The sequence below is a fragment of the Erythrolamprus reginae genome, chromosome 1, assembly GCF_031021105.1.
Source record: "Erythrolamprus reginae isolate rEryReg1 chromosome 1, rEryReg1.hap1, whole genome shotgun sequence".
Taxonomy (NCBI): domain Eukaryota; kingdom Metazoa; phylum Chordata; class Lepidosauria; order Squamata; family Dipsadidae; genus Erythrolamprus; species Erythrolamprus reginae.
The window spans coordinates 346,953,868-346,964,985 of record NC_091950.1 but is presented as its reverse complement, the minus strand read 5'-3'; the positions used below and the strand labels follow the sequence as shown (position 1 = coordinate 346,964,985).

The window sequence follows — 11,118 nt, the reverse complement described above, 5'->3', positions numbered from 1 at the left end:
GTTGAGAACATGTACCAGGCCCGTAAATATAAATGGGGGGTGGGGGTGTCATCCTTTTAAAAGGAATAGATAACTCTATATCCTAAAAGGATGCTCACAAGTCATCCATAAGGTGAATAGCTCAGCAGTCTGTATTTGAAATAATCCATTTTTTTAAAATGCTGAAAACCAGCAGATGAATTAATCTCCTAATATTAAAGCAAATATGTGATGAACTTTCATCAAGGCAGAGTTTTCAATACAATGGAGCAATTTTCTTATGCGCTGGGAAAAAAGCCTCAGGCTCCAAAGAAGCATTTAAAATAGAAGTACTAATTTACTAAATGAATACTGTACTTAGGAAAAATTAATATGCAAAAAGAATGCCCAAGAAAAATCACTTTGTCCAAATCTCCAAGGCAGAAAGTTCAAATAATCTTATGATGCTGTTGATGCCATTGTGGCAATAAACTGCAGAAAAACAGCAGCTATGTCGTTTGAGCATAAGCTCAAATCCTCCAGCGCAGGAATGAACCAAACGCTCAGTTCTACAATATTTTGAAGAATATTCTGTTCAAGTATAAGGCATCTCTGTGTGGTACATAAAGAACACAAAGAAGCACAATGACATCACTAGAACTCATTGCATATTCAATATCCGTAGGAATTAATAGCATCTTGGTCTGGTCTCCATTAGCCTGAACTGAAAGAATCTTGTGAAGAGATGGTGCTCTCATTTTAACTAATAATATGACATACTTGAGGTGGAGTGGGAGGTTTGAAGATGCCAGTAGCAGCTGACTCTAGACATCAGATTATAGACAGATTAGATGAAACATTCACGATATAATTGTTTCTACTAAGAACATAAGAAGAGCCATGCTGAATCAGGCCAAAGCCCATCGAGTCCAGCATTCTGTGTCACACAGTGGCCCACCAATTGTCCTTGGGGATCTTGAGCAGAAAGAGAAGGCAGAACCCTCCCTTTCCCTTGACCCCAAACAAATGGTACTCAAGGGAATCCTGCCTGTCTTAACCAACATAGAGGCGGCACATGGACATCCGTTTCAATAACCACTGATACACTTGGCATCCATGAATCTGTCTAATCCTGCCTTGAAGCTATCCAGGCTGACAGCTGTCACAGCCTCTTCTGGAAGTGAATTCCATAAACCAACGACCCTCTGTGTGAAGAAATATTTCCCTTTATTTGTCCTCACTTTTCTACCTATGAGCTTTAGGGAGTGCCCCCTCGTCCTAGTATTGTGGGATAGAGAAAAGAATTTTTCTCTATCCACCTTTTCTATCCCATGCATGATTTTATACACTTCGATCAAGTCACCGCGTAAACGCCGTCTTTCAGGGCTGAAGGGACCAAGGCGTTGCAACCTAGTGTCATAAGGGAGGTGCTCCATTTCCTTGATCATACTAGTTGCCCTTTTTTGCACCTTTTCCAGTTCCATTATATCCTTCTTGAGGTGCGGTGACCAGAACTGTACACAGTACTCCAAGTGCGGTCTCATCATCGATTTGTACAGAGGCAATACAACAGTTTCCGACTTATTTTCGATTCCTTTTCTAATCAAGCCGAGCATGGGATTTGCTTTTTTTACTGCTGCTGCGCCCTGGGTTGACTGCTACTAAATCACTTCACATTAGTTAGTTAAAACCTCCTGTAGTAAGAAGATTCTGTAATAAACGGATTCTTGTACTGGATTACTAATTCTCTTATAATAACTCATTGTGCTGATATAAAAATGGTTAGCTGAAACAAAAAGAGGATAGTTAAGATTAGGCAGGAAGCTTGCAATTCATGAAACTCAAAGACAATGAAGCAATGAGAATGAGAAACAGCATGTAGAAGATGAGTGATTGTTGTCTCCTTTAGGAAACAGAAATCCCAGAAAAATAAGGACATGAGGTTCATCCCGGGCCATTAAAATGATTCACCAGTTCTCAAGCCCCTCCAGGTTTTTACTCACATCAGCAAATTTGTGGTTCCGGAAATGAGATTTGTTGCACTTCAGGAGCTGCACTGCTAAGTTACAGTCTAGCCGGTATCTCTCCTGTCAAGATAACACATCACAATTGAAGAGACATATCTTGAAATGAAATGTCCCAGGCAAAAGTACAGAAGTATTTCATGATGATGAAAACAAAACAACTGAGAACTTGCAACAGTCTACGGCAGGGGTGTCAAACTTGCATCATCACAGCATCATCATGTGACATATCAAGACTTCCCCCCCCCTTCGCTAAACAGGTGGTGGCGGGGCAATCACGTGATGCAACTGGCCTGTGGGCCACGAGTTTGACAGCCCTGGTCTATGGCAACCCAAAATCTGCAGCAGGAGGCTAAGGGCAGAACTAGTCTTGATCATATCAATTTCTCTTGCAAATGCCAATGAACATTTTAGACAAATTAAAATGCATTAAAATGTACAGCTATTATCTTCTACTACCAGTTCCAGCTACCAGCATCTTCTCTATTGTGGCTAATTAAAATGTGTGTGACTTGACAAGTTCATTCACAAACCATAGTTATTTTTAAAACAGGCTTTACGACAGACAACTAGCATGAGCAGAGAACTTCATAGCTTTACAAACAGAAATCAGTAAATAAGCCCCAATAAAAGGCCTAGACCATATCTACTGTAGAGAGAGGACCATATAGAAGTGATGTGCAGGTCTGCCTGATCTATCAGTGTACAAAGCCAATAGGAAAAACAATAAAAATAAAAAACAAAATAAAAAACTCATTAGACAAAAAGGGCATCAGAATCTTTGGTAAACATCTGATAGAATAAACTGAGTTGTATGGCTGTCAGTTAATGCACTGTATTTCCATACCTAGATCCTCAAGATATGCTGGCATATAAATCCAATCAAGTGGGAAGACCTGTATTCATTTTAAGAACACCCAATTGGGAAAGGCTGTTCTAAACGAAACACAGATTAAATACCCCAATTTTCACAATCCATCTTAGAAACAGAAACATAGAAGACTGACGGCAGAAAAAGACCTCATGGTCCATCTAGTCTGCCCTTATACTATTTTCTGTATTTTATCTTAGGATGGATATATGTTTATCCCAGGCATGTTTAAATTCAGTTACTGTGGATTTATCTACCACGTCTGCTGGAAGTTTGTTCCAAGGATCTACTACTCTTTCAGTAAAATAATAGTTTCTGATGTTGCTTTTGATCTTTCCCCCAACTAACTTCAGATTGTGTCCCCTTGTTCTTGTGTTCACTTTCCTATTAAAAACACTTCCCTCCTGGACCTTATTTAACCCTTTAACATATTTAAATGTTTTGATCAGCCCCCCCCCCCCCCCCCTTTTCCTTCTGTCCTCCAGACTATACAGATTGAGTTCATGAAGTCTTTCCTGATACGTTTTATGCTTAAGACCTTCCACCATTCTTGTAGCCCGTCTTTGGACCCATTCAATTTTGTCAATATCTTTTTGTAGGTTAGGTCTCCAGAAATGAACACAGTATTCCAAATGTGGTCTCACCAGCACTCACCATCTTCTTGAAAAAGTTCAGCATCAATATGTTGCTTGGATAGGAATTGGGCTCTTATACATTGCTGGGGTTTTTTTTAGAATGGTGTTTATTGATCTTCAGCAGGCTGTCATGTGCTACTCTTTACAGAACTTTAAACACTAATATACTTAAGGATAAGCCTATTAATTATTTCCCTATTTCTTACAAAAGATCAATGTTCTGAAAAAAAAAGACTGCTTACATTAAGCTCTTCCAGTTTATTGATAGTTGTTTTGGCATCTAGAAGCTTATTAGTGAGCTCCACAATTTCCCAATCAAGAGTTTTCCGATCCATTTCAGCTTTTTTAATCTAGAGAATAGCAATATACATGTGATGAGTCACATCAGTCAACAATTGGTAGTCTTCCTCCTTGCCCTCTGCTCTTCCACACCCTACCCAACTCTAAAAACCGAACTCCTTTTCTTCCTTTAGCAAGAAAGAGGCTTAAGTAGCCCATGTAATTCTTTTTCTGTGTCTTAGGAAAGCGTTACTTAGGAACGCAAACTATATTTGAGTGTTTCTTGACTTCTTCATACCTGTTTGCAAAAACACCATGCAAACATGAAGAATGCCCTTTAAATCAGGTATTGGCAAACCTGATTTGGACCGGGGGTCACTGCTCACAGTCACTCATGCCCTCATCATCTCAAGGCTCGATTACTGTAATGCTCTCTACATGGGGCTACCTCTGAAAAGTGTTCGGAAACTCCAGATCGTGCAGAATGCAGCTGCAAGAGCAATCATGGGCTTCCCTAAGTATGCCCATGTTACACCAACACTCCGCAGTCTGCATTGGTTGCCGATCAGTTTCCGGTCACAATTCAAAGTGTTGGTTATGACCTATAAAGCCCTTCATGGCATCTGACCAGAATATCTCCGGGACCGCCTGCTGCCACATGAATCCCAACGACCAGTTAGGTCCCACAGAGTTGGCTTCTCCGGGTCCCGTCGACTAAACAATGTCGTTTGGTGGGACCCAGGGGAAGAGCCTTCTCTTTGGCGGCCCCGACCCTCTGGAACCAACTCCCTCCAGAGATCAGAATTGCCCCCACCCTCCTTGCCTTTCGTAAACTTCTTAAAACCCACCTCTGTCGTCAGACATGGGGGAATTGAGATATTCCTTTCCCCCTAGGCCTATACAATTTATGCATAGTATGTTTGTGTGTATGTTCAGTTTTTTAAATAAGGGTATTTTAATTATTTTAAATATTAGATTTGTTATATGTTGTTTCATTTTTGTTGTTAGCCGCCCCGAGTCTACAGAGAGGGGCGGCATACAAATCTAATAAATAAATAAAATAAATAAACTTCTGCTGTGCTCCAATTCATATCATTTTAAGCTAGCGTTATTTACTGTCCGATATTGTAAGAATTGAAATTCAAAAATATTTCGGAAAGCAAGAAAGATCAGACTTAGTCACTTTGGTTTGAATAGACACATTTGAGCACGAGAAAAATTATGCTTGGGGAACTATGAAAAGCTGTTTGTGTGAGAAAAGTAATAGGAGCACATAAAATATCCAAAGCAATATCTTCTACTCAGGTTTTCTGCAGTTCTACACTACCTAGATTTTCTGCAACAATTAATCATCTAATTGTAGTGCAGAGGAATAGTAACTTATTTGGCATCGTCTGAACCTCATCATTACACCTGGTCTTTAATTTCACAATACTTATGGTTAATTTACAAATAGCTCAAATTTTCATTTTTGAACCATTTTTTAAAACAAAAATTTCAAATTTCCAAAAATTTCATAGACATGGTGAGAGAATGGTAGGAGAAAATCTTGGAAACAAGCAGATATTGTACTCGTTGAAAACGTATCAAATGATTATCTAGAGCTTATCATTAGAAAGTTCCTGCACCATGCGATTTAAATTTCTATTCTCCTACACTTACCTAGCATTGCAGGCTAGTATACTGTATATATTCTTTATAATAAAAGTGATGTGACCCACCAAAAATGAAATCCATCTTGGAATGAATTCAAACAAAAATACAGTGATACCTTGTCTTACGAACTTAATTGGTTCCGGGACGAGGTTTGTAAGGTGAAAAGTTTGTAAGACGAAACAATGTTTCCCATAGGAATCAATGGAAAAGTGATTAATGCGTGCAAGCCCAAAACTCACCCCTTTTGCCAGCCGAAGCACCCGTTTTTGCACTGATGGGATTCCCCTGCAGCATCGCAAAAACACAGAAGTCCGGAGGTGGTGTTTCCCATGGAGGGGAGCCTCAGGGGAATCCCAGCAGCGCAAAAATGGGCGCTTCGCTGGCAACAGAAGTCCGGAGGCGGGGCATCCCAGTGGCGGCGGCTTGGGTTTGTAAGGTGAAAATAATTTGGAAGAAGAGGCAAAAAAATCTTAAACCCTGGGTTTGTATCTCGAAAAGTTTGTTTGACAAGGGGTTTGTAAGACAAGGTATCACTGTACTTTAATCACTAGACAAAACTGGCTAGTGGTTTTGTGTTTTTTTTAAACCAGCTAATTCAGAGACTGTCTGTGGGGCAAAAAGTAATGTTTAAATGAATGTTATTTTGTTAAGAAATAGACTTACTGATTTGCACCCCCTAGCCCTCCACTATTTCTTGAGTCTCTAAGACTGTCTTTTTATTCCAACTTCTTCTAAATAAGACATTTTGTCAAAGTAGCAAAACATAAGCATCTTAACTATGTACCACAAATTCTGCTGTGAGATTTCAATAGGCCTTTCCCCAGAAAGGTACCTTACCTTTTCCACAGAAAAAACAGCCCAGTGTCACACAGGCCTCATTCAGTCTAATAGGGTTTGCTTTCAAATAAGCCTTTAAATACCGGTACTATCGGTATGTATAGGCTCTTTGAATGGATGAGCAACCTTCCAGCAGCTGAGACCCACCCTCTGGAGCAAAATGAAAGGAGCGGGTAGATAGATGACGCAAGTGATTGGGGGCGAGGTTTTGCCCGAGTTTAAGGAATGAATGTTGAGATCTGTCTTTTACGTTAAGCCTACTTTACTGCTCACACTATATGATATGTCTGAGTGTGTGCATGTGAGAGAGAGAGAGGGTGAAGCATGAGTATTGATATGAGCCTCAGTGGTGCAGTGGTTAGAGTGCAATACTTCTGCTGATCACCGGCTACCAGCAGTTTGGCAGATCAGATCTCAGTAGGCTCAAGGTTGACTCATCCTTCCATCCTTCCAAGGTCAGTAAAACAAGGACCCAGATTGTTGGTAGCAACATTCTTACTCTCTTTAAAACTGCTTAGGGAGGCTGTAAAACACTGTGAAGCGGTATATAACTCAAAATGCTATTCTGAATTAAAATGATAATGATTTAATACTGCATTTGTACTAGAATGAGAAATCCTTAGTTCGGGTATGGTGATTGAAGCTCCTGAGATCTGTACTACCCAACTCCTAGTTCTGCAATTATAAGAAAAAGAACTGTACAGTGGTACCTCATCATACGAACTTAATTGGTTCCAGGAGGAGGTTCGTAAGGTGAAAAGTTCGTAAGATGAAACAATGTTTCCCATAGAAATCAATGTAAAAGCAAATAATGCCTGCAAATCCTTCAGGAAAATCCCAAACTTTAACGTTGTTCTCTGCAAAATCTTTCCTCCTCAAGCCGCCCCTCCCTTTTCTTTCTTCAAAAAAGGAGAAAAAAAGAAACCCCTTCTTCCCAGCAGCAGCTGCTTGGGTTCGTAAGGTGAAAATAGTTCGGAAGAAGAGGCAAAAATATCTTAAACACCGGGTTCGTATCTTGAAAAGTTCGTTAGAAGAGGCGTTCGTAAGATGAGGTACCACCGTATTTCATGTCAGTTTGTGGATTAATTTTTTTTTTGGTAGACAAATGGCAGCGCCCCCCCCCCCCCTCAAAAAAAATCTGTGGCATCTCATAAAACAGAATGGAGCAATTCATGCTAGGAAAGGATCAGCTATTTCATTCAAACCAAAGTTGCAGGCTGATTGGGATTCTGGATCCCATCAAAGGACAGTGCAGGTGGGGCTGAGTAATGTATGGATAACAATGAAACTGGAAAGGCTGAAACATGTGAAGAGGAAAAGAAAAACACACAAACGAAAAGACGCAACTGCAAAAATCCAGTTTTGACTGAGAGAGGCCTGAGAGGTGAACACACCCAGCATGTGTCAGCAGCAGCGTAGGAAGGAAAGAAACAGAGACAGAGACACAGAGAGAGAAACAGAGAGAGGAGAAAAAAAAAGCCATGAGTGTTATGAATGCACATAATATATAAATGTTGGCTCCACTCTGACACCCCACAATTCATGACAAAACTATCCCACCCAGTTTCTGCAACAAGCAGCACATAAAGGTATTTTTAAAAGCTGCGAGACAAAACTACAGGTACAAAGAGCTGCGTTGCGGGACAACCCAAAACATTGTTACACAAAACGTAAGACTTGGAAGCCATGCCCATTTTCATCACCTCTAGACTGAAATTTTATTCTAAATCTCGATTTGTTGCATTCTGATATTACTATACAGCACCGGCATCCTTTAAGATCTTTTAAAACAGTTAGACCTGGCGATTCCACTCATTGTATGGCCATACAACCACTTACCAGGGCGTGCAGCTTCTCCTCCAAATCCTGATTTGTTCTTTGTGAAGCTGTGTAGCTATTTTGCAATCTAAGATATAGAAGAGTACCCATGTTATTGAATAGGCACAAAAAGGTTCCTCGGGGTGAACACCAGCTAAGACATAATGGACTGTGGTATTGTATTTACAGCATGCCTTAAACTCTGCCACGTCTGGGCATTTCATCTCCTTCTGCATTAATCTGCAGGAAGCTTGAGAAAGGAGGTACAAAATTGGTGGTGGGTGTGTGAGAATGTAGAATTGGGGGGGGGGGGGGGAGAGAACCAGCTTGATAAGGGGAAATGATCAAAATTCACTCCAGTGAAAGAGCAGGAATCTTGAAGACTATGATAAAGCTTTCAACGAAATCTCCCAATCCTGTATGATAGAATACATGTATCAGTAAAGGTTAATCTGCATCTCTCTCTTCATCACCTCATCTTCCTCCAGCCTGTGAAGTTGCTATATTAATGACTGCACATTTGTCTCCATTGCTCCAGTTTCTAAACTGGTGATCTATGAACTTAGCTGTGTTTTCTAAGAACTCGACTATCATCTTGGTTTAAACTACTATATCCAGACCTGGTTATAGTTAAGAAACTATAAATATTGATAGGCAATGTGAAAGGACCCCATCCTCAGTATTTCTCAACATTGGCAGATTGAAGATATGTGGAGTTCAACTCCTAGAATTCTAGCTGGGGAATTCTGGGAGTTGAATTCACACACCTTCAAGTTACCAAGGTTGAAGTAGAGAGATCTAGACCAGGGGTCTCCAACCTTGGCAACTTTAAGACTTGTGGACTTCAACTCCAAGAGTTTCTCAGCCAGCAAGCAACCTGGCTGAGGAATCCTGAGAACTGAAGTCCACAAGTCTTTAGGTTGCCAAGGTTGGAGATCCCTGATCTAGACAATGGAAATAAAATGTGACACATTTCAATGGGTATCACTGATTTCAAGATTCAATGCCAATTGAGACAATGTAGCATTAATCTTGGGAAATCATGGGGAGACTTTTGGATTGGGCCAATGTCTTTCACAAGATTTAGCAAAGTTCATTTCCTTCTCTGCTTCCTGCTCCCGATGGCTGTCCTCAGTTATTAACCAAGGTATTAAAAAGCCCGACCATAGAATCTCTACTACAATATAGCTTTGTAAATCTATGAGTCCTACATAACACTAAGCTATCCAATAGCAAGCCAAATGGTAAAGGGGGGGAAAAAGTCCAGGTTTGTAAGTGGTGTCTGAATGTCTCAGGACACACATTTCATATAGAACAATTTCCCTGTATGTAATAATCTACAAGATAATATAGTACAGTATTTGGCTTTCCAAATGCTTTCAAACAACTATGAGGAATAGCAGCCAGGAGCTATTGGGAGTTGTAAATGAACAACAGCTGGAAAACCAAAGGTTTCCCTAACTTGCAGAATTTCTATAAATGGCAGGGTATGATAAAATATATTGCAGAATAAGCTAAACACTATCAACTAAGAAACTGGACTGCTTTTCTCCTCCTACCCAACTGATGTTCTAAAAATCACATACCTACGGAATTTGTCTTTAAATTTTTCTAGCTCTTCTCGATTTTGGCCCAATTCCATCTCCAGGTAGTCTTGCCCAGACTCCAACTCCCTCTCCATTGCTTCCATTTTGTTGGTGACGTAGGCCAGACGTCGACGCAGCTCCTCATTGTCATGCTGCAACAACCTAAGGTACAAAAAGCAGCAACTTATTTCCAATTAAACTACAGGAAACTTTGGTGCTGATATAGCAATGTGTCTCTGAACAAAGTTCAACTGCATTCCTGGAATCTGGAAAGATGAAACAAGATAAAATGCATAAAACATAGCTTTAATTGTTACCCAATTTAGCTGTAAAGTGAACAAATGAGCTTTATAAACTGAAGATTTGCTTAAAATAATTGGCTAATTATAACCACCATCACTTCTACATAATATCCATGACCGGTGGACAGAAAACTGATAGCTTGAAGTTCAAATTTTCCTGTGCAGGATTCTCAAAACCATCATTTGGTAAGCCAGAAAAGGAATCACAGAATCATGGAAGTGAAAAGTACAAAGATCTTATCCAACCATCTGCAAAAAGCATGAGAAGCAATTAAATTACCCTCAACAAGCAGCATCCTCTTAAAAATCTAAACAGGGATAGAAAACTCACAACCTCCAGAGGAAAAATATTCCACTGCTGTTCAGATCTTACTACCAAAACGTTTATCATTTTATTTATTTTATTTCAAGAGGCTGAAACAGGTTATCATTATTTTTGATTTCCATTTCTGTGACAATGGAAAGTAGCACCTGATCATCTTATGTAGACCACCTTTTTTAATTTCTAGTTTCTTTCTGGTTGAACATCCAAAGTTTTTTTCAGTCTTTGCTTCTAGTCTCTCTATCATCTTTGTCACACTCCTCTGAACCTGTTCTAAGTTATTAATCAATCAGAATAAAGCTGGAAGGGTCCCTGAAGGTCTTCTAGTCCAACCCTCTACTCAAGCAGGAGACCCTATACTGTTTCACATGGGTGGCTGTCCAGTCTTTTCTTAAAATCTCCATTGATGAAGCTCCTGTAACTTTCTAGAAATGTGGCCCCAAAATCATATGCATGCACATCTTTGATGTAATGCTCTTCTACAATTATTTCACACTAGCTTCTGTTAGCTTGTTGACACAAGTCATTCTCCATTATGGCGCTTTCAAGCCAAGAATACTTATCTGTTAGGCGTGCCATGTAGTTTTCCTCCCTAAATATAGTATAACTACTTACATTTTTTCCCTTTTGAAGAACAACTTGCTTCTTTTCAGTCCAGCTTTCTGATTTGTTCAAATTAGACTGCAATATTGTTCTGTTCACTAAGGTTTTAGCAGATTTTCCAATTTTGTGCCCTCTACAAATTTAATAAACAGCCCATCAATCTCATTATCTAGATTTCTATAAAATTGCCAAATTATACTGGCTATAAGACAGAGTCTAGTAGCTAC

General features: G+C 39.8%; 1 protein-coding gene across 4 annotated transcripts in view; it reads right to left on the bottom strand.

Moving 5' to 3' along the window:
* The window catches only part of TJAP1 (tight junction associated protein 1), a 77,507-nt gene that overhangs the window by 6,358 nt on the left and 60,031 nt on the right, over window positions 1-11,118 (bottom strand). For all 4 annotated transcript variants that reach the window (XM_070734186.1, XM_070734185.1, XM_070734188.1 and 1 more), the window contains 4 exons: window positions 9,665-9,826; window positions 8,100-8,166; window positions 3,731-3,838; window positions 1,962-2,045 (listed from right to left, as the gene is read on the bottom strand). In XM_070734186.1, the coding sequence (XP_070590287.1) occupies window positions 1,962-2,045; window positions 3,731-3,838; window positions 8,100-8,166; window positions 9,665-9,826 (421 nt within the window). The remainder of the gene's footprint in view (window positions 1-1,961; window positions 2,046-3,730; window positions 3,839-8,099; window positions 8,167-9,664; window positions 9,827-11,118) is intronic.